Source organism: Pinus tabuliformis, chromosome 8 (genome assembly GCF_031772625.1).
Source record: "Pinus tabuliformis cultivar Carrire ecotype Pingquan chromosome 8, CPIR1, whole genome shotgun sequence".
Lineage (NCBI taxonomy): Eukaryota > Viridiplantae > Streptophyta > Pinopsida > Pinales > Pinaceae > Pinus > Pinus tabuliformis.
This window is the reverse complement of record NC_142294.1, coordinates 1084809789-1084834042: the sequence shown is the minus strand read 5'-3', so window position 1 is coordinate 1084834042 and position 24254 is coordinate 1084809789. Positions and strand designations below refer to the sequence as shown.

The window sequence follows — 24254 nt, the reverse complement described above, 5'->3', positions numbered from 1 at the left end:
CTCAAAAGTGATTTGGATCCAACAACGATCAATTCTTATGTAGCCTTCTCTCCCTTTCTAGATGCAACACATCAAAGCTTTGACAAGCTCTTTCCAATATATTTCCTTAGCGCATGTCTACTAGGAACATAATCTAGAGGTTGATCCTTTACCCAAGAATGGATGCAACCTCCCGTCAGGAAAAATGTTCTACTCAACTTTCGGCAACAACCTTGTCTACGGCTTGAGGTCCTTCATCCTTTGAATACTTCCTGATCAAATCTATATAGTAATTCCTCAACAGATGTCTTAGATTTTTGTGTGGTTTTCTTTGTCTACATGCCTCAATTTTATCCTCAACAAGTCCTCCTAATGCTGAGATCAAAACATTTGTAAAACTCTTGGTTCACTATTTTAGTTTCACAAGAGATCAAGTAGAAACAAAGATTTTGTGATCTGATCCAAACAGAGTATTTTTTTTGTGGTCTGATCCTATTGGGATCCCAATAGAAGTTAAGATTTTCAAACTTTCGTGCACATGTGTCTACTTTTATTAATAAAAATATGATTTTTTTTAGGTATGATGTTTTTTTTCAGGTATGACATGTTTTGAGCATGACTTTACCTCTAATATTAAAATAATGAAAATCATGTTTATTAAATTTGCATCTTCACATGTATCTACTTTTACTAATAAAAGTATGTTTTTTCTCTCTTAAAAAGTATGGCTTTACCTCTAATATTAAAATGATGTCAATCATATTTATTATCCCTACACTAGGGTAGGTATAATGTATTGGATAAATGCTTTGACCTTGAATTAACCAACTTTTGACCAAAAATTAAATAGCATTGTAAAATGTTAACCTTACAAAAGTAAATTCATTTATATTAGAATATTTTAATTTTATTTATTTAAAAGTTGATTAGTTCATTTTGGTTTCCTCTTATTCATTTTCCTAGGTTCACATGAGCCTGCATATAATTATACCCTCTTTTGTCCCATAATTTTTGCTTTCAATGGAACACTTAGAAGATAAAAAACCACTCAGATTAAATCTGTTTAAAAATGTAATCAAACGAATTACAAAGATTTTGGTTCGTGTTAATTAACATTAATGATACATTATATTTCATGCACTTCATTTGGGTCTATGAATTCCAACAAAACAATGAATATTATAAATAAATGATACCCTGCCAAAAATAAACTCCCTCTGCAACATCTATATTTTAGTTGTTGTAATAACCATGGGATTATCGAATCAAATCATTCTCATTCCAATTCCAATTACAACTTGTGCCACTCCCAATTCCATCGGTGTACACACGTAAGTGAGATCTACACCTTTATGAAATGAAACGACTACTCAAGATTAAGACAATTATATTTAATACTAATACCTCATCAACCTAGGAGAATAGTATGATAACCTCTACTAGATCATGGTAGACGCTTTTTTTTCTTATGTCATAACAATGAATTAATTATTGGATATATTTTTCAACAATGAGCTATGAGTGATTATAACCTACATAAGGAATTCACAGCAGAGTACGTATACGAATCTTTGCTTGCCCTGTAAATAGGCATTTAATTTGGAGACACAATTGATAAAATATACACAAAATTGCCGGGACTAGTGAATCATACCTGTAACTTCTTTCCTCTATGAAAACCTCCTTTTCCAACCTTCTTTGGCCAACCCACATGTTGTAGCGACTGCAACACACTCCAAAATTTTGGTTTGCATCCAAATCTCAGAGCCTTCCATGTTTTTTCCACTAATTGTTGCAGGCACTTGAGCTCATTCCATGAGCTCTTGTAGAGTCTTTGCACGCTTTTGCTTGTCTGGCAAGTGATTGTCTTTTCGCATGTTGATTACTTTGTCATGCTTGCGATATTCTTCTAGCGGTTTACAAGGTTGGTCTTTGTGTGCATGAGTTGTCTTTGCTCTATGAAAATAAGTTGTACTCACACACAATGTTGTAAGCACTATTGCACAAGTGTCTTCACGGTCGTTCGAAGGTCCATATCAAGTGTTGCACTTGTTTCTCTTAACCTTAAGAGAGTCTCACTGAGCACATGTTCGTCTTGTTGGTTTGTGGTGTACTATCATCAAGCGATGCTAAGTGTCTGATCATAATGTCTCATCTACACAAGTTCACTTGCTCTTGCACTTAGCCATTTTTCCTGACAATATATCAAGTAGACAAACCCCTTCAATCGAACCCCGAATGAGCTGCATTGCAAAGTCTCATCTCTTAATGATCTTGCTTTGCTGCCTAGAACTAAGCAGTGCTTGAGGCTATCCTTCAAGGTATCTTCACTACACAATCCTAGAAGTGAGCAGGCTATCTGTTTCCCAAAATGGTGCAGAATTTTTCTCCAAGCCGGATCCAATCTATGCTTCCTGCAAGATCAGTTATCAAGCCTCCCTCTTGTCTACAAGAAATCTGCACTGCACTGTAACCCGGGGCTACACCTCCCTCCAAAATTACGCAAACATGCCCAACTGTGTGCCCTCCACTACCTGCAGAAACTACACAGTCATGCTGAATCAGGCCTCTACTACATTGCTCTACACTGTTCCCGAAAACTGCGTAGGCTTGTCTGGAAGGCCCTCCTGCTAGCTTTGTCTGCTCTGGTCCTGAAAATTGCGCAGTCTTGACTGGTACACCTCTTGTTGCCCTACTCTGCAGTATTTCTAGAAAATACATATTCATGATGGGAAGGCCCCTACTACCTGCCCCACACTGTCCCTCAAAAATACATAGTTGTGACCAGCAGATCCCCATAACCCAATCATGCCCTTCTCTAAAAAACTATATAGAATTTCCTTCCAGTGCCCTCTGTTGCTCTGCTCTATCTCCCTCCAAGAAATTGTGTAGATTCCTAGCTAGACCCCAAGTGACCCACTCACTCCTCATCCTAAAAATTGTGCAGCACTGTCCAGTAGTTCCCCCTGACACCTTGCCTTGTCTTCCTCCTAGGAACTACACGGTTATATCTAGTTGGGTTCCACGTTGCAGCTGTAATTGTTGCCCCTAATTGGGAAATTTTTCCTCCCATTGACCTATGTGCATTTTTCCTGATAGTACTCTGGATCCCCTCACCTGGGCCTGAGCTATGCTTTACGCAGTTTTAGTATCTTGTCCTCCCTCCTAGTCACCTGGACCCAAAATAAAAAACAATGCATCATGCTAGACTAGGAAATTTTTGTACTTGATGTCGTCCCGTCATGAGTGAATTGCAGGAATAGGTACATTTATGAAACATGGTGTGATGATGAACATGATGAAGAATGAGCACATTCTAGGAGACTTTCTCACAGCTGAATAGACATAGAAATCAGATTGAGTAGCAAGAGAAAGGGATATATGCATTGAACCATCAAGCAAAGATAAAGACCATCGAATATGCCACAACACTTTACCATGCAGAGGTGAAGACATAATACACCAAGAGCACATCCATCACTCAGCAGTATAGCAGCTTGACAGGGACACCATGGTCAGCCTGTACATGTCAGCAGTGTCATGTTGAGTTGTGTCATGAGTTGTCTCAGCCACATCACTGCTATGGGCCATACTTGTTTTAATCAAATGTAATGTAAAGTGATATTCCAAGGCAAGAACATATGAATTTGAAGAGTCACGTCAATTAAAAAGTCATGGGAAGTTTAATGGTCATGAGGGAAGTCGAAGAGTCACAAGGGTCAAGCATCACCCTTGCTATATATATACCCTCTCATTGTATGAGCAAATGAATTTTCACCTTGGCTCCTCCCACATAGCCTTGAGAGTCTGTAGTCTGTTCTTTGAGGAGAGAGGAGTGGATCCAATGTCCCACTTTCGGGACTAGTGATGTATGGTTTACAAATGTGTCTTGGAACTTTTGCTTAATTCAGAGGCCTCTCTCAGGCCAGCGCATTTTCACGCATGTTTTGCATCAGTTTGTAAGCCTATTATTTAAACATTTGTAATGCATGTTTTCTTAACTTGTACTAAGATAGTTGAACTAATTTGGTTATTTTAATACTTACATTTTTGAAGATGTGTTGTATTGTTTATAATTGTTGTCTCATCTATGTGGACTACTCTGCAGGACATTAGACAGACCATTCTTGGTTTTCTTGGTTATAACAACCGTCACCCTCATGTGGACTACTCTGCTGGATGGTGTATGTGTTTTACCTTGCACTTTGGTTGTAACGAATGTTGCATTCGTTGTGAACTACTCCGGTGGATGCTGGACGAACCCTTGTTATTTTCACATGTGTCTCTCCCTAGGTGGTACAACTACCTATCATCTAGAGGCCCATTTTTACTCTCTACACTTACGATAAGAGAACCCGAACACAAAGTTATATTACACACTCATCAGGCATACTCACCTCGGTTTTTGAAGATACAAGCATAAAACTCTCATGTGCGGAACAACAAGAGCTAAAGAAAATCCTTAAGATAATGGCAACCGGGCCATCGTACTGTATGGGACTCCTACACCAAATGGTGTGAGGTCTAGTTGGGACTTCATACTAGGGAGATCCCCTAAATGTTGGTGGGTCCAATGCTATCAGCAACACACAATAGGAAAATTATCACCAACCTTGTTGAAGTTGAAGAGCCATGAAATCACCAAAATATATTTCATTGAATTTGAAATTTAAATCCCACTCACCACCAGCCTTGTTGAAGTTGAAAATCTATTAAAATCACCAAAATATAACTCATTGAATTTGAAATTTAAATCCCACTCCCAACGACCAATCAAGACATATGTTCCTTTGCCCTTACTTTTAAATAAGGTGTGTGATTGTTGGAATAATGTAGAAATGATATGTCTAGATAGATTTGATGAGTTGTGTTCTTATAGTTAGTATTTGAGTCTATATTTCATGAGTTGTGTATTTATAGTTTGTGTTGTGAGTTGGTGATCTGAATTATTTGGACCTAGATTGTCCTAGAAGCTATCTATGTGTGCCTATATAATGTATTGGTTGTCCAAGCAGTTTGATTAATGAGATTTGATTTCATTCTTATGCATCTCTCTATTTTTCTAATATGGTATCAGAGCCAGAGAGAGAGAGAGAGAGAGAGAGAGATCTAGTGAGGCTTCAGATATGACAGCCAGCGGGTCCATATATGTGAGGGTTGTGAAATAGAGGGCTGTGAGATCTTGTTGTTATGGTGTTGCTCCCAATTTTTTTATGTTATTTGGTTGAGGAATATTGTTGAACGATGTTTTCTGCAGTCGTTGTGTCTGTATGTAACTACAGTCTTTGTAAGTGAGAATCTCATGGAAGTATATAGCCATCACAATCATCATAACTATACAGAGTCTATTGGCAGAAGTCACAGTGTGTAATTCATCTTGCTGGAGGGTGTGGATTACTTTAACTGGAAAGTGAATATTTTATTCACAATCTTTTGTGCCATGATGTTGCCTAAGTTGAAAGGTATGATTTGATTTTTTAAATCAAGCCAAGCCTTAAGTTTGAGGTTAATTTCTCATGGAGGGGTAACTTGGAGTAATAAGGAGCCCCGTCAAAGACATGAATTCTTCTAACATATTCACTTATTTCAATTTGTTTTACTTTTTGTTTTGAGAAAAAAATGAGGATGAGGTATGGAGTTATAAGAAGTTAAAAATTTGGTGCAAAAAAAAGAAATTATGCTGAAATTTTGTTTTATCTATTGGTGAAAACTATCTTTATAGTTATTTTTGGTGAAGAAAGTTAAAAAGGTGTTGTTTTTTTTCTTTTTTTGGGTGAAAGAATTTATTTGAAAGTTTTTTTTGGGAGCGTAAATTGTGTTGGATGAAAAGGAGAAACAAGGAGTACTTTTTGGCTTTGTTTTTTATTTGAAGCAAAGATAGAGTCTTGTTTTTTTTAGATCCTATGCATTTGGTTTTTGATCTGGTGAATTTGGTTGTAGACCTGGTGAATTTAAGTGTAGATCTGGTGGATTTGGGTGCATTTTGTTGATTGGGGACAAATTTTTTGTCATTATGTCAAATTTTTTTGCTGAAACTTATTTGAATGAGTCCAGAAGTCTTGATGGAGGAAATTATGCAAATTGGAAATTCAAGGTATTAACAATTTTGGAGGTAAATAATTTGCGACCCATAGTGAGTGGGATAGAGCACAAATCCACTTTTGTTGCACCTATTCTAGATTGGGAAAAAAAGGGAAACAAAAGAAAACATGTTGCTACGAATGTCAGTTAAGGACAAAATCATTCTGCATATTAGGGATTGTAGAAATATAAAGAAACATGTGATGTTCTCAAAATATTATATGAAACATCTAATACTAACTAGATTTTGTTCTTGTAGACCATTCTTTTGACAATTGAAATGGAGGCCAATGAAATTATAAGCAATTTCATTTCCTGTATCAAAGAGCTAAGTAATAAGTTAGGAGGCATGGGTGAAAAGGTGTCCAATACTAACTTGGTTTTTATCACATTAAATGCCTTAGCGCAAGATTATCAAATTTTTGTTTCAAGTCTTTTAGCTAGAGAGAAGCCTCCTACTTTTGATGAATTGACAGGTATTCTTCCACAAGAGGAAGAGAGGATGAAAAACTTCAATTTGGGCTCAAACGGTTCAGATTTGGCATTGGTAGCCAAGGGTAAGCAACCATACAAAGGCAAGCCATGGGACAAAAGAAAAGGAGGAAAGTTTCAAGCAAAGCAGAAAGGTATGGCACAATCTAAATTTCCAATTCATGATAAGAGAAATGATGATTGTTATTATTGTGGCAAATTTGGACATCATGCTAAATATTGATATAAAAGAAAATATAATGAGTCTAAATATAGAAACATAAGGCATAATGGGAATTTTGTGGACAAAGACACCTCAATCAATGATGGGTTTAAAAATCTCAAATTGATTCTTTTTAATGCTTCATTGTCTGCAGAGACTAATGATGGGAATTCTTGGTTCATTGATTCTGGTGCATCACTCCATAGGTCTTGTAATAAGGATTGGTTTGATGAATATCATGAGAAAATTGATGGAAAGTGTGTTTATCTAGGAGATAACAATTCAAGGTTATGGAATAATAGGTGTGATGTTACCTAATGGAAAAGAGAGACAGATCCATGATGTGATGTATGTTCCTAGTATAAAAAAGAATTAAATTGATGTTTCTACTATTTCTTATCAAGATATAAAGGTGGAATTTGTCAAATCACAGTGTGTTATTAAAGATATCCAGGATCGCTACAAGGTTAATGCCACAGGTACGAGAGTTGGAGGATTTTATAAGATAGATGTGACCAGGACAAGGCATCAAGCATTGGCATCTACAACAATGTCAATAGAAAAGTTATGGCATCAAAGGTATGGGAATTTAAATCACAATGATTTAATGTTACTTCAAAGAAAAACAATGGTTGAAGGTCTTCCTATTATGAGGAATAATCATTTTGAATGTGAAGCATGTGCACTTGGCAAGCAACATAGAGGGAATTTCCTATACATGAAGAAAAAAGGAAAAGAGAAATACTTGAATTAATTCATACTTATGTATGTGGACCTATGCAAACTAAATCTCTTGCAGCAGAATTGTACTTTCTTATTTTTGTTGATGATAGATCTAGATACACTTGGGTCTATTTTATAAGAAAGAAAAGTGATTTTTTAGTTTTTGAGTACTTTAAGGAATTCCAAAACACGGTGGAAAAAAAATTGGGAAATACATCAAAATTCTCAGATCTGGTCACGATATTGCAAAAGTCATGGGATTCTACAACAATTTACAGTGGCTCATACAACTCAGCAAAATGGAGTCACTAAGAAGAAAAATAGAACACTAGTGGAATGTGCACGGAGTATGCTTCAAGGTAAAAATATCTCTAACGGTTTTTGGGCTAAAGCCATTAATACTGTTGTTTATTTGGAAAATAAGAGTCCAACCAAAAGTTTAAATCTGAAAACACCTTTTGAAGCATTTTATGGATATAAACCAAAAGTGAATCATTTAAGATTTTTTGGATGCGAGGTATTTTCACATATTCCAAAAGATGAAAGAAGAAAACTTGATGCAAAAATCAATGAAGTGCACATTCATTGGTTATTGTGATGATCAAAATGCATAAAATTTGTTTGATCTGAATTCACATATATTTCTTGCAAGTAGGGATGTTTTGTTTCATGAAAATGTAGATGAAGGTGATAAAATGAATAATGCATCTGTATGGCATGATATTGATGATTATGTCAAAATAGAAGAAAGTTTTGAATAGAAACAGGAACAGGTACAACAACAGGTATAGGAACAGGTACAAGTTCAAGAGCAGGAATCATCTAGCAATCATGACACTCCAAGAAGAGAACAAGAGACTCCACAAAGTAGAAAGAAGGATGAAAGCAGTAAAAATCTATGGAGGTCATCACGTCAAATTCAACCACCTATAAGGTATAAATATTATGCATTGATGTCTCATGTAATGAATGTTGTAGAACCTTCAAGAGATGAAGAAGCTAAAGAATATAAAGAATGGGGAGATGCAATGAATGGAGAATATAGCTCCATAATGAATAATAACACATGGGAATTAACAGAATTGCGTAAAGATAAAGTTCCCATAGGATGTAAATGGTTGTTCAAACCAAAGTTTAATGTTGACGGTAGTATTGATAAGTATAAAGCTAGATTGGTTGCAAAAGGATATTCAAAAAAAGAAGTCATTGATTATGAAGATACTTTTGCACATGTAGCTAAACTAAATACAATTAGAATCATGATTGCATTAGCTACAAAACAAAATTGAAAAATGCATTAGTTAGATGTCAAATATGCTTTCTTCAATGGTGAATTAAAAGAATAATTTTATTGAGCTCATCGTGACGGGTTTGTAAAGTAGGGACATGAGCATCACATTTGCAGGTTAAAGCAATCTTTATATCGTTTGAAACAAGCACTAAGATCTTGGTATGTGAAAATTGATTCATTCTTTTATGAAAAAGGTTTTGTAAGAAGAAAAAGTGATCCTAACTTGTACATCAAGAGAGATCAATATGGGACATTGCCTTGATATATTTGTATGTTGATGATCTTATCATAACAAGAAGTGCACTCAGGTTGATTGAAGAAATTAGAATTTAATTGTCATAGGTATTTGAAATGAAGGATTTTGGTGAATTGCATTATTGTTTGGGTCTTGAAATTCAGAGGGAATATGGTAAGACAATCATCACACAAAGAAAATATGCAAAGACAATCCTTGAAATATTTCATATGTTTGAATGCAAACCTGTGTTTTCTCCGTTTGAACATAATGGAAAGTTGTACAGTGATGATGGATCTAAATAAGTGAATGGAACTTTGTATCGTCAATTGGTGGGAAGTTTGAACTACCTCACCACTACCAGGCCAAATATAATGTATTCTATCAACATCCTTAGTCAATTTATGGCTAAGCCTTGTGAAAGCCATTGGAAAGAAAAAAAGAATGTCCTTTGATATTTGAAGGGAACACTTTATTTTGGTATTTTGTATATTGATGAATCTGATGTTGAGTTGGTAGTTTTTTCTGATTTAGATTGGGCTAGAAATCCCGATGATAGAAGATCAACCTCTAGATATGCATTCAATTTAGGATCGGGGGTTATGTCATGGAGCAACAAGAAACAACCAACTAATTCTTTGTCATCCACATAAGCTGAATACAAAGCCTTCACCAATGCAATTTGTGAAGCTATTTGGTTAAGGACGATTCTTGAAGATGTTGGAGAAAAAAAAAGAGGGCCAACAAACATCAAATGTGACAACCATTGTTCCATGAAGATGGAAAATAATCCAATTTATCGTGCTAGAACAAAACATATTGAAGTCCAACATCATTTTGTAAGAGAAAAGATACAATCAAATAAGACTCATTTAGTGTATTCTAATACAAGTTAGAATGTAGTTGACATCTTTACTAAGCCTCTTGGAAAGATGAACTTCAAAATATGTAGACGACAACTAGGCATTGTTGAAAATCCATTTCTCCATTAAGGGGAGATGTTGGAATAAGGTAGAAATCATATGTACATATAGAGTTGATGAGTTGTGTTCTCGTAGTTAGTATTTGAGTCTATGTGTCATGAGTTGTGTCTTTGTAGTTTGTGTTGTGAATTGGTGATCTGAATTATTTGGACCTAGATTGTCCTAGAAGTTGTTTATGTGTGCCAATATAATGTACTGGTTGTCCAAGAAGTTTGATAAATGAGATTTGATTTCATTCTTGTGCATCTCTCTATTTTTCTAATAGTGACATGTTGATGAAGACATCCAACAAATCTCTCCCAATTATCAGTGGTTCATAATTAGTTTTTTAAATAAGGTGTGTTCCATGTTGATGGAGACATCTAACAAACCTCTCACAATTATCAGTGGTTCATAATTAGTTTACTATTTGGAAACAATTATAAGATATATCAAATTACTATTAAATTAGCATTTCTTGAAAAAATTGAAATATTTAAAAGATATTTACATTAAAAAAAATTGAAGAAGACTTTGTATTTATTAAAAGGTGAAACATCAAACTTGGTTAGGTTATTAGTAAGATATTGGTATCTCAAAGACTATAAGAAAAATTTGTATTTATTATTATCCATTTTGTATTTATGCCTTCATTTTTAATTAACTAGTTTTTGATCGAAAACTAAATAATAATATATAAAATGTTAATATTACAAAACTAAATTCACTTATATTTTGTAATATTTTAATTTTATTTATTTAAAATTTGATTATGCAATGATGACAACTTACATTCGTCATTGTCAGTTCATAAAATCTCTATGATACAGTAAATCAATGTTGCACAATGGATATTTTATTATATCCAATGTACGTTGAATTAATCTAAATAGGACCGTAAGTAAATAATCTAATGAACATTTAGCTTGAATGATCAACATTTTTCTTATTCATAAAGCCAAATTTTACACTTCAAGTTGTGGGAAAAGTTGGCCTTGATATTCCTCGCTACATGACATTAGTTAATAGGTGTAATATGTACATAAGCAAAGATTATACTTCAAGTTGTGGGAAAAGTTGGCCTTCATATTTCTGGCTACATGACATTAGCTAATACATGTCATATGTACATAAGCAAAGAATCTAATAAACATTTAGCGTAAATGATCAACATTTTCCTTGTACATAAAGTCAAATCTTACACTTTTTATTAGTTTAAATGATCAACATTTTCCTTGTTCATAATGTCAAGTCTTACACTTCAAGTTGTGGGAAAATTTAACCTTGATATTCCTTGCTACATGACACTAATTATTACATAAAGCTTTAAGGATGGGTTTTATATGATTTCATTGGATATGAGTTTGAAAAGTGTTTTACTAATAACATTTGTTTAATCATTATAATTATTTTATTTTTATTTTAAATTTAGGCTTTGATATTAACATTATTTTCGTCCATTCAAACTCTAGATTAATTAGAAACTTATATATAGTTGAATTGAGGCTTCTGTGATCCATATCAAGTTTATGAGAAATTATTCGGCATAAATCACATGATATTACATTTGTCGATGCGTTTCGAACCAACCAGTGTGGTTCATCGTGAGGACAAGTTGAAGAATCAGATCTAGGTTGCATGTTAAATAGTCCGAGTAGAACCTCCAACGGCTATATTTGACCAGGAAACGGCTAAATTGACCAGCTATCGGTTATATTTGACTAGGAAACGGTTAGTAGGACCGGACCAAGGGAAAGGAGAGAATTTAATTAAAAATTGAAATTAAAATAAGTTAAAGTTACAGAATTTAGATAATTAATAAATCAATAGTTAGTTATACTATTATTAAAAGGAGTTTTTACATTAAAAATACATACAAGGCATTAACTATTTCATATTTATTTTAATTTTAGAGGTTAATAAAAAGAAAATCCTATTGTTATAATTGTTATATATGTCAGATTGAAGCTATCAAAATATATTAATTTATGTCTAATATAATAAAAAAATTTATTTTTATTCTTTTTTCCGAGGAAAAAAACCGAACTTTTTTATAAGGAATAAAAAAGTTACAATCAGATGAGTGAACATTCAGCAAAATTCTGCATGAGAAGGAGAACAAACTCCTCTGTGTAAAGACATCAGCACACCTAAATCAGCTATGATTCTCCTGTACCCGGCCTGAACAGCCAAACCAAAACACCATAATCATGTCTGTCTCAAGGAACCTGGGTCTCCTTTCAAAGGAAAACAACCCATAGTGTATGCACAAAAACAAAGATCTATACACGCTCTTATAAAAAACAGAGCAAACAGAAAGAAAGAAACACAGTTCTTCATATGCTACCAGTATCAGCTAAAATAACAAAGTCTACTGATAAGCTAGAGCATATATGGATGGAGGCAAAAGCTTTAAGTGTATGGAGGAAGATCCGACACACGGATCTGGTCCTGGTTCTGTTCTGTTATTCTCCACGAGCCCACAGCTTGCTGCAGACCTTCTTTAGAAAACCTGTCTGCCTCTTCATTCCTGTCCCTGTAAATATGATCAATGGAAAATACATTAAAATAAAGCTTTAAGTTTTGGATTTCTTCAAATAGTGGCATCAACATATAATGCTGGCATCTATATTTCCCGTTGACCCAATTAACAACATTCAACGAGTCTCCAAAAATCTGAACTGCGAGGATATTCCTGTGAATGAGCCAGCAAAGGAGTAATTTTAAGGCTGAGAGTTCTGCAAAGTTATTTGAGCCCGTCCCAAGGCCCACTGAGGCTTTCAGCGAGTGAGAGGGGCTTAAGTGGATAATAATCCCGGCTCCAGTAATGTTATTTTGGGCTGCCCCGTCAAAGAAAGCCCATGGAATCCCATCTCTGATATGAAACTCCTTCCGCTGGTCTGATATTAAAGGTCCTTCCGGCTCTGGTATGCTGGCGAGAATGGCAGTGCTTTGAATTGCTATAACATTCGCTGGTGTGGATTTTTCTCTAAAGATGCTTCGATTTCTAGCAATCCATATGCCCCAACAAAGAATGGGAGGGAGATTCCTCAAATTATTCTCAGGGTAAGGGGTCCACCAGTATTCCCATGCAGTGGAAATAACTTCCCCCTCCCACCTTACGTTGATGTTCAAGAGCTTTTTCGTTTCATCCCAAACTTGTCTTGTAAAAGGACAGGCGAGGAACAAGTGAGGGATGGATTCTGAGGCTGCGAGACATAAGGGGCATCTTCCAGGTCCCTGCTTAAAACGAGATTGAAGAATGTCCCAAGAAGGAATCTTATTTTTTAAAGCACACCAGAAAAAAATTCTAGCTTTTTTGGGACACTTCAGTTTAAACAAAGGCTTTGCCCACCAAACAGGAGGATCCCATCCCTTTCTCTTCATCAGAAAGTTGTACCCAGCCTTTGGGGAATAAGAGCCCGTCTCAGCGTGAGCCCAAACCAGGGAGTCTGGTTTGTCCTTTAATCTAACATTTGATCTTTTAAGCTCCTGGATGAAAAGCTGCCACTCATTCCTCCATATGGGGTCAATGCTTAAGTCATCTTCTGATTTCCATGTCTGTCCCCAGATAGAAGACTGCTCCATATTTGCTATCTGATTTAAACTTTTGATTCCTTTAGCGTCTAGATGGATGAGCAGACCAGGAGATAAAGCAAAAGATTCGTTGCACCCTACCCACGGATCCCTGCCAATCCTCAGATTTTCACCATTTCCTACCCGCTAGGCCAAGCCTTGTTCAATTACTTTAAAAGCCTATGTAGTGGCTTTCCAAATAACAGAACAGTTCCTTCCTTTTTTATTTGGGCTCCTAATCCAGTCTTCTAGAGGAATGGGATCAATATATTTTCCTTTTACAACTCTAGTCCAGAGATTCTCCGAGTTTATAATTCGCCATCCTGATTTAGCTGCCAATGATAGACTGAAGCCAAAAGGATTCTTTATGCCCCAACCACCCCATTATTTTGGTCTAGCAATTTTATCCCAAGCCACCCAGGGAAGAACTGTGTCCTCCTTAGATCCTGACCACAGAAACCTGCTACATATCTGTTTGATTTTATGAAGGATCCCTTTGGGAATCCAAGTCAAAGCAGCCCAAAAAACCGAAATAGCCTGAAGGACAGAGTTTACTAGAGTAAGTCTACCTGCTCGTGATAACCACTTGAAGCTCCAATGGGAATTTTTTTGTTCAATCTTTGCCACCAACCAATTCCAGTCCTGTTTTCTATATGAGGATGGTTTTAGCCAAAAACCAAGATATTTGAAGGGCTGATCCATATTGCAGATTTCGAAAGGCAAATAAGATGCAATCAGTATCTCCTCTTGTCTACTAAAGCCTTCCAACATTAAATGAGACTTCCTGGAATTTATTTGAAGCCCTGTAGCTTTCAGGAACAGATCAAGAATGATTTTAAGCTCTTTAATTTCATTTAAATTCCCATTGGTGAATAATAAAATATCATCAACAAAAAGGAGATGAGTTATGAACAAATTTACAGCAACTTCCAAACCTTTGACCAAACCTGATCTCTTGGCATTTGAAATCAACCTACTTAGTCCTTCTGCTGCTAGGAGGAAGAGCAAAGGAGAAAGAGGACATCCTTGTCTCAATCCTCTTTGGCTTTTGAAAAATTGAGAGGCAACCCCATTTATCAGAACAACAAAAATTACATTTGAAATGCATCCCATGATCCAATTTATAAACTCCACCTTAAAGCCTAGATGAGTCAATAACATCCTGAGGTACGTCCAACTGATCCTGTCATAGGCTTTGGATAGATCGATTTTAAGCACAGCCCCTTTTTTGTTTGCTTGCCTGATACTGTGAATAGTTTCCTGGGCCACCCCAATAGCTTCATGAATTTGACGACCGTCCAAGAAACCAAATTGTTCATTGGAGATACATAAAGATAAAATAGGTTTCAGGCGAACCGCAATGATTTTTGCAATAATCTTGTAAATAGTATTGCACAGAGAAATAGGCCTGAAGTCTTCAAAAGTTGTCGGGTCCTCTTTTTTTGGAATGAGAGCAATGAAAGTTGTATTAAAAGGACCATAAACTTTTCCTTTCTTCCTTGACTCCTCCACCACTGCAGTAAGCTCTGTAAAATTTATTTTTATTTATTTTTAATTGTTTATTTATTTATTTAAAAAACAAACAAACAAACATATTATCATTTTTAATTAAAGCCTAAATACAAACTGAATTTCAATATCAAAGTAGTCATTTGTATTTTTTTTAATTAAGTTAAAAAATTGTATATAACTAATGGCTTAAACTAAATGCTATTTGAATATCTTATACTATATAGACAAACCCCCAAAGAGGAACAAAGAACTAAGGTAAAAGAGAGTAGGTTAAAGGATAACAAGGGTTACACTAACAAATAAGAAAACTAGAACAAGCTATAAAAGGAGGGAGGGGAGGAAGGGAAGAACACGACTAGGAAGCGAGGGCTGGGATCCAGCAACTACTGATCTTCCAGCCATCCTCTCTATTGAGATTGCTCGGTCTTTTTTCAATTTCAAGGGCTTCCATAAATTTTTGGTGATGGAACTACGAAACTCTAGCAATAACATTGGCCTCCTCAATACAAACATGATGTTTGGTTTTCTTAGCATGCTCTGCTAGTGCGGAAGACTTGGTTCTGCTATGTTTAAGGTCAGCTTCGTGCTCACTAATCCTCTAATTAATAGAGCGTCTAGTCTCACCAACATAGGGGGTCCCACAGGAACATAAATAATATAGACACCGTTCATGTCCTTAGGGTCGATAGGATCCTTCACTAATCGGAGAGATTCTTAGGAAACATAATGTTCCCTTCACCTTTAGACCCCTTAATGCCATTCGTAAGTCCCTTCGATTAGTGAAGGATCCTATCGACCCTAAGGACATGAAGCGTGTCTATATTATTCCTTGTTCCCGTGGGACCCCCTATATTGGTGAGGCTTGCCGCTTTATTAATGAAAGGATTAGTGAGCATGAAGCTGACCTTAAACACAGGAGAACCAAGTCTTCCGCACTAGCAGAGCATGCTGAGAAAACCAAACATCATGTTTGTCTCGAGGAGGCGAGTGTTATTGCTAGAGTTTCGTAGTTCCTTCACTGAAAATTTAGGGAAGCCCTTGAAATTGAAAAAAGGTCAAGCAATCTCAATAGAGAGGATGGCTGGAAGATCAGTAGTTGTTGGGTCCCAGCCCTCACTTCCTAGTCGTATTCTTCCCTTCCTCCCCTCCCTCTTTTTATAGCTTGTTCTGGTTTTCTTATTTGTCAGTTTCCCCTTGTTATCCTTTAACCTACTCTCTTTTACCATAGTTCTTTGTTCCTCTTTGGGGGTTTGTTTATATAGTATAAGATATTCAAATAGCATTTAGTTTAAGCTATTAGTTATATACAGTATTTTAACTTAATTAAAAAAATACAAATAATTACTTTGATATTGAAATTCAGTCTATATTTAGGCTTAAATTAAAAATGATAATATTCTTTTTTAATAAATAAACAAATAAATAAACAATTAAATAAAATTAAAATATAAATTCTTATTATATTAGACTTAAATTAATTTATTTTAATAGCTTCGATCTGACATATATAACAATTCTAACAATAGGATTTTCTTTTTATTAACCTCTAAAATTAAAATAAATATGAAATAGTTAATACCTTTTATGTATTTTTAATGTAAAAACCCCTTTTAATTTAATAATAGTATAACTAACAATTGATTTAATAATTATCTAAATTCTGTAACTTTAACTTATTTTAATTTCAATTTTTAATTAAATGCTCTCCTTTCCCTTGGTCCGGTCCTACTAGCCATTTCCTAGTCAAATATAGCCGTTAGCTGGTCAATTTAGCCGTTGCCTGGTCAAATATAGCCGTTGGAGGTTCTGCTTTGACTATTTAACATGCAATCTAGATCTAATTTTTCAACTTGTCCTAACGATGAATCACACTGGTTGGTTCGAAACGAGTCTACAAATGTAATATCATGTGATTCTTCAACTTGTCCTGATGATGAACCACAGTGGTTGGTTGGAAACGCGTGGACAAATGTAATATCATGTGATTTACACATAAGAATTTCTCATAAACTTATATATAGTTAAATCTAACTTATATATTTTAATTTATGCATTTAGATTCTTCCTGGTGAACACAAAAATTCATGTACTTATATGGAGCTATGACTTGTTGACAATTAATTATATTAAAATTTATAAAAAGACCATCCAAAAAAAATTATTATTATATTTTCCTAATGAGAGATAAAGAAATCATGGACTATCTTGCTATAGAGCTTGCAAAAATACATGTAGACCACCATACAAAAAATTGTGAAAAGACAAAAGACTTACATTATAAGTACAATTTCCCAATACCACTCATGAGAAGCAAGGAAGTTTTTGAGCCAATTAATTTGATAGATAACACATTAAAAAAATAAGCCAAATAATTGTGTATTTTGGAAAAGAAACAATAAGACAGCAATAAAAATTTGACTAACTTTTACATGAATTACATTTAAGAAACTAATTGCATCATAACGATACAAAGTCAATTAATAACTAAATTAAAATTGAAGCGAAATTGTTAAATTCACATCTTGACGTGACTTATTTTAGTTAGACTCTTTTGAATAACTTTTCAAATATGATAAATATAGAGAATTGGTAATGAAGCTTTCAAAGCTCATGGTGAATGGTTGTGTCAAAAAAGCGTTAGATTTACGATCCATTGAAATGGAAATATTATTACGTTTGGTGGATAATGCTTCTCAGCAAATGGTGGCTTCCCTAACTTTTCGAACTTATAGGGGGCCACCAAAACCAGAAAAATGCAGGCCATAAGTTTTAGGGAGCCACGGATACATTGTTCGACTAATCCACAGAATTGTGATTTACTCAACCGTTGATTCAAAAGGTTTTTATGTTTTTATTGCTAATCAACCTTTGCTTTCAATTGAATTTCCTTATGTTTTTATTGCTAATCAACCTTTGCTTTCAATTGAATTTCTTATTCACCATACGAAATGTCCATGGTTCCATCGTCATTTTCTTGCCTTTCCGGAGTTCGTTTCTAAATGCGTAGCCTGTTTTAGTTCGGCCATGCTTCTTTCCAGAGATAGTATTCGAGTTATTGCAGACTATTAATACGTAGTAATGACAATTACTCTACATTCTGGAAATTCAGAGTTTAAAATTGAGATGCACATCACAGTCTGTGTTGTTAAGATCAACGTAGTTCTCAAACCACCATTACTTCCCCGAAAATATCACAAAATAATAATAATATATTAAATTTATAATTAGAAGCAGAAAGACCGAATGTCATTCACGCAGAATTTCAAAGATAGAACACAGTTACCATTTCCTCTGGCATGGTAGCAGGAGCCACTTTTTGTAACATGCAACTATGTGAAGCAGACGAACACAAATTCATTTACTCTCAACAATGAAGATGCAAATTTATTTTCAAAATGCTGATGGAGAAGGAGATGAAGATGGAGATGGTGCAGGTGAATGAGCAGGATTCCCATGATTAATTTTAAGGGCAGAAATGAGACTCTGTGCAATAACTAAATAGGCAGTATCACTAGGATGGTATTCATCCCAAAACAAATATTTGGTTCTGTCTGGACACAGCTTTGCAGCAGCCACGCAACTTGATGTGGTCCTGCAGGAAGGTGTATCACCATTTTCGAAACCTGCAGACGTAAATTCACGGTAATAAAAAAACCAAATCACCAATCCAAAATAAACCCATGAAACATACTGTAATTTGATGATAAAGTTTTAAATGTATTGAATCCTCACCATAAGCTTCGGGGTTTTCTATAAGTTTGGTGAAGGAAGTGTAACCATCGGCAAAGAGAAAGCGACCTCCTGGCAGTTTTGAATTTAGATCTGCGATGAGGTTGCCATTAAACTTGACGGCAAGCTCGTTGAGATTCTGTTGGAAACTACCATCTGTTGGCAGTACACTCTGCAGGGCATGCAACCTAGAGGTCCCAATCCTGTAAAGAGCGACTTGCGTATGCCTAATTGATGTAGCGTCTGCGCCATTTTACATTATATAAAAGATTAATTATTAACAATACTTTCAGTGCATTTTACATATAAAAGATTAATTATTAACAATATTTTCAGTCATGCGAAGTTCCACAAGCGCCGTTGTGACTCAGGTTGGTTTTGTGTCATTGGGATGGTATTTTTGAGTGACTTTGACCAATTAGATGTTTTTAAATAGCACTCTCACACCACAAATCAAACTTGGAAAATCATAAAAACTTAATAAACAAAAAATAATAGGTAAAACTAACCCTAACGATAACAAATTCAAATCTATGGTGGGAAAAACTCACCGTGAGTTGTTGGCGCAATGTGGAAATAAGATAATTTATGAAATCATCGGGAGCAAATTTCCAGGAATCAGCCTGGACGGGGAGCAAATAATTGTTGATGTAGTCGTTGCTTCCAACGGACATTAAATAGATGGATTCATTAAAGAATTTCTCCGCTTTTTCTTGCCAGATTTTGTTGGCAATGAACATCTTGGTGCCTTGAAACATCTCTATTTGTCTCCACAGACACAGTCGTTGAATCTGCACGGGCATACAGTTAGCATGGAAAAAAAGAAAAAAAAGAAAACCAGAGTCCACAGACACAGTCGTTGAATCTGCACGGCCATACAGTTAGCATGGAAAAAAGAAAAGAGGAAAGAAAACCAGAGAAGTGGGTTTCGAATAGTTATTACAAAAAGAGATCCTGTTTCGTTAAGAATGCCGCCTCGACCCGGAGCATAGTTGGCACCTTTCAACACGACGTTCTCTTTTGTGGATGGAGACAGGATCGGCGTTGGGATTGGCCACGAGTCCATTTCATTTACAATTACATTGAAAAGTTTTAAAAATAAATTTCTTTCGGTGAAACCAAAAAATCTCTATGTTGGTAAACTACTTGAGATATTCATACGAAAAGTTTGGAAACATGAGAAATGATATGGGCATTGAGAAATTTCGATATTAAATTGAATAATTATTATCAAATTTGTAACGTCATAAAAATATGCTTAGCTAATACATATATAAATAATTACATGATGTATTACCTATTTTGCATTCCATTGTTATCTTCAATATATCAAATTTATTAGTGGTAGACACTAATTTATTTTGGTTTTTTCAATGGTGTTTGTTTGTAAATTTAATAAGTTATTTATGATATAATTCCGGAGAGAATAGATTATGTATATTTAATTAAGTTTAAAGTTTTTTTTGGTCTTCGTTCGTGAGATGGAGGTGTATATATTTTATTTTTTAAGATGTAAGTTTGTAATTTTTTAAGATGAGGCTCACTTAAATTGTATGTCATCAAAGTTAAAGGTTTCTTTTCATTTGTTTCAATTTTTTTTTACTATTTCTATTCATAATCACCATTCTACATAAGCAAAGTATGTATATTTATTTCATAAACTCAAACAAAATTCATTAACAATGTACCCCTTGTCATTAGTTATTTTGCAAACCTTGTGAGTGTTCCCATATACCTTTTTAGGAAGAAAATCCATCTACAGCTTATGTTTTTGACCAAACGTACACAAGATAATTTAATCAACCATTAGTAGAAAATTCTTTCTCAAAAATATAAATTTACACAATTTCATTTTTCCATAAAGATACAATGTCTCATTTTTACTCGACATAATGTCTCATTTTTACTAAACTTATTATTATTAATTATTAGTTATTGATTTGAATAATTGGGTACTCTTTAATGTATGCAAGGTTACCAGATTTATTCTTTAACACTTTTTGTTATTAATGATTATCATTTTGTGTTTATATTTATTATTTTTTTATAATAATGACTATATATTATATGATTAATTGAATTATATTATAGGTTGAGATGATAGTAATGATTTACAAACTATGATGAGTAGGAGTCATAAGCATGTGAAATCTAAGAGTCAACCAATATATTTAGAACGAATTTGGGATTATGAGATTGGATGTCCCAACTTAAATGCTATAATGAAATATATTATATCTACATCGATAGGCGTCCCTCCTATTGGAGTTGGACACTTTAATCATTTTCTTAATTAATCTTTTTGATCAGATGGCCTAAATTGAAAGATGCCAGTATATTCTTGTGGTTGCCACTATATCAATGGATAAAATTCACACCACTAACTTACTTGCATGTCTAAATCACATGTTTAAAGAATACTTAAATTAATTTTTTACAAAGAACGATTAAAAATTTACCATACCATTTGTTAATCGCCACCTATTATGATTAAGACAAAGTGGAAAGATTAAAAATGGTTGTGAAATGTACGAATCGCCATCACCATCCATTTCAATTACCTTAGGAACACCAACAGTTTCAATTCCGCCTACACATCACTCTCTGTTTCAATTCTCGTATATGAAATGTGGATTCCAAGACGATTAATCTCGGGAATGGCTATGCGGAGATCAAGCGAAGACGAGATGATGATGAGGAGTTGGAGAATGACCAAGTTTGGTCGAGGGTGCTCAACGATGTAAAAGATGAGGGCTATTCCAGGAAGAAGCTTACACTGTCCAGAGAACAATGTGTTTTTTCAAAGAAAGCTTCAGAAAGAACAGGGTGCCTGAACCTGTAAGTTTCTATACACAATATTCACTTACAGGTTACTGCTCCATTGTTTGTGTTTCGTCATGCTTTTGGCTAATGTAACTTCTTCTTCTTCCGCAGAAGGAAAAGCATGTGTTGGCCTTATAGTTGAATCTATGCCATTGACAAGTTGAGGTGTGGTTCTAGAATAGGCAAGCAAGGTTAGCTCTAATCCTTTATTGAGTCATTGTATTTTGCATGTCAAAATTCATATGGAAAGTTCCATTTTGGAATCAACAGCTACATAATTTGGCCTGTAACTATGAAGAATGACTTGGAAATCAATTGTTGTGCAAATTTATAGTTTGGAAAACTTTTGATCTGATGGAGATCCTATTGTGTTGACAGTTTTATTGACTCATTTCTGTTATAGGTTAATTAAATGTTATGAATTTGTTTCAGGATGAAGCTTAAGAAAATGGAAATGGACTACGAGCTTCTAAAGAGATATAATGATGCACTTACAGATGAGAGCAGAAAACTTCGCATAGAGCTGGAAAAATTGAAAGCTTTAAGAATGTCGCCACCTCCTAGGCCTACGTCAACTGTTACCATGTGCCCCTCCTGTGAAAAAGTTTCAACAATTTAGAATAGTAGCCACTTGACTTTGGCAAAATCTGGGTCTATGTTTTTACGCAGCTCTTTCTAGCAATGAATTGTCGGGTATTGATGAGAGTTTCTTTACCCGTAGTCATTGTTTAGCAATGGTGGACACTGTCTCTTTGTCAAACATTTTAGGTTTTCTCTAAAGGTTCACTTTATGAAACATTTATGGTTTCAGTATATTTTTTATTAATTGACTTTGGTTTAGAAAGCACTCAAGTCTCTGTTAATTTATTGAATGAGATGAGACATCTTGATAAAACAAGGAATGTATAGCTGTAGAGAGTGGGAGTCTATGAAATAAACATTGTATGTAAAATTCAAATGTTTATGTGAGATCATCTGTTTGTCCAAACCTCCTCGTGTTTATGAATTTTCTCCTTTTTTATTATCAATGTAAACATGTGTAATAATCATTTTCATTTATTATTATTTTTAATAAAATACGATGACAGTTTCTCTATTCATGCTCATAGTAAAAGTAAAAGTCATCGTTATCGCTAAAAGAAGTACTTATTGACTAGTCAATGCATGCATATTAATGCCTACTTAATAACTATCATTAACACGATTTTTTCTTTCAAGGTTTCATGTTTGAGTTATACAACATAGGTAGGACACATGAAAATATTGTTATTGTAAAATGATTTAATAAATAAAAGACCTTTTTAGGTTATTTTATCGTTATTTTAAAAATGTTATAAAATTATAATTTTATTAATCATTGTTAATTTTTTTAAAATTTATTAATTTTATTAATCATTGTTTAGTTTGAACAATACAACATATTTCTATTGATGATCTTAAACATGTTAAAAAAAGTTAAAGTTTTTGTAAGCCCAGACCACTCATCTCGAGACAGTTATAGTGAGAGTTTTACCCTTTAGTGCCCCTAGTTCTAGCCCTCAAGTCCCATCACTTATATATGGAGTTTTGTGCTTTTTAAAAATGTTTGCAGTGTGAGCCTTACCCTTTAGTGGCCCTGGTTCCAGCGCTAAAGTCCCAACACTTATACATGAAGTTTTGTGTAGCTAAAGGATTAGCGAAGGTTTTATAAAGGTTAATGAGAGGGTTTTAGTCCTGATAGGAAGGATTCAGAGGAGTCATTAGGGATCTTGGAATCTAGCTGAAGAATCAGACAAAGCTCTAGAGAGGAAGCGAAGTGGGAATTCGCAGAGATTGAGGCTCAGAGAGAATTGAGCACCAGAATAGTTGAAGAAAGAAACCCTGAAGAAAAATCGAAAACACAGAGAAGACACTGAAGAATGAATTAAATTCAATTTAAAGGGATGAATGAAGAAGTGTGGTTTTAGTATACGGGAACAGTTGGATCTTATAGATCAACGGTGTGACGATAAAGAGCGAGAACTGTCAATCTCATAGATCGATGGTAATCGCACGGTGAAGGAGCACAGGAGTTAATGTAGAGAAAAGGCGAGTTTATAACCTTAGGCGATATTTTAGGCGAGGACTAGATGGTAAGTGGTTTGAGTGTTGATTAACCGATTCCATACATATCATGATGTGTGGCAGAGAGTTGGAGTGGGAAAGCTGCTTTATCGAGCGGTTAACCCCCGTGTGTGTTGTCAACCGAAAACCAATGTGAATTGTTGGATCTTTCGGAAGAAGATCAACGGCAGAGAAGTAATGCGACATACAAAGAAGTGGACCTGATGGTGTTATGTGGCACAGTTAATAAGTTTTGAGATCCGAAATCACATTATTTCATATTGGATGCGATAGATGTCTTTGTTAACAAAACCCACAGAGACTCATGATTGCGATAAGTGAAACGCAAATCTTGAAAAGTGTGCCAAGGCCGTACCAAGGAAAAAAAGGTGTGGTAAGAGTATATTTCCTTTGTCAATGTTTTATTAAGAAAATAGCATCGATAGAAGTTTTATGCGCTAAATATATACATGTAACCAAGTTTTAAAGAGGAAAAGGTTATATATGTGCGGCTAAAGGGTTAGCGAAGGTTTTATAAAGGTTAATGAGATGGTCTTAGTCCCGATA

General features: G+C 34.7%; 2 protein-coding genes and 1 pseudogene across 2 annotated transcripts; 1 reads left to right on the top strand and 2 right to left on the bottom strand.

Annotated features, from left to right (window-relative positions):
* Positions 1-12377: 12377 nt before the first annotated feature.
* LOC149239114 (uncharacterized) lies at positions 12378-13553 on the bottom strand. Its single transcript, XM_089369759.1, has one exon. The coding sequence runs from the start codon at positions 13551-13553 to the stop codon at positions 12378-12380; it is 1176 nt and encodes a 391-aa protein (XP_089225885.1).
* A 4890-nt stretch (positions 13554-18443) lies between these two features.
* Positions 18444-19848, bottom strand: LOC149239113 (GDSL esterase/lipase At1g74460-like; annotated as a pseudogene).
* A 1261-nt stretch (positions 19849-21109) lies between these two features.
* Positions 21110-22224, top strand: LOC149239112 (homeobox-leucine zipper protein HAT14-like). Its single transcript, XM_089369758.1, has 3 exons — positions 21110-21115; positions 21424-21620; positions 22038-22224. The coding sequence occupies exons 1-3, from the start codon at positions 21110-21112 to the stop codon at positions 22222-22224; spliced, it is 390 nt and encodes a 129-aa protein (XP_089225884.1).
* Positions 22225-24254: the final 2030 nt, after the last annotated feature.

Excerpts from the sequence above, each read along its gene's own strand:
- LOC149239114 (XM_089369759.1), bottom strand. The coding sequence starts at position 13,553 with ATGGAGCAGTCTTCTATCTGGGGACAGACATGGAAATCAGAAGATGAC.
- LOC149239112 (XM_089369758.1), top strand. Across the intron at positions 21,621-22,037 it reads AGAACAGGGTGCCTGAACCT|GATGAAGCTTAAGAAAATGG; the intron begins GTAAGTTTCTAT and ends AATTTGTTTCAG.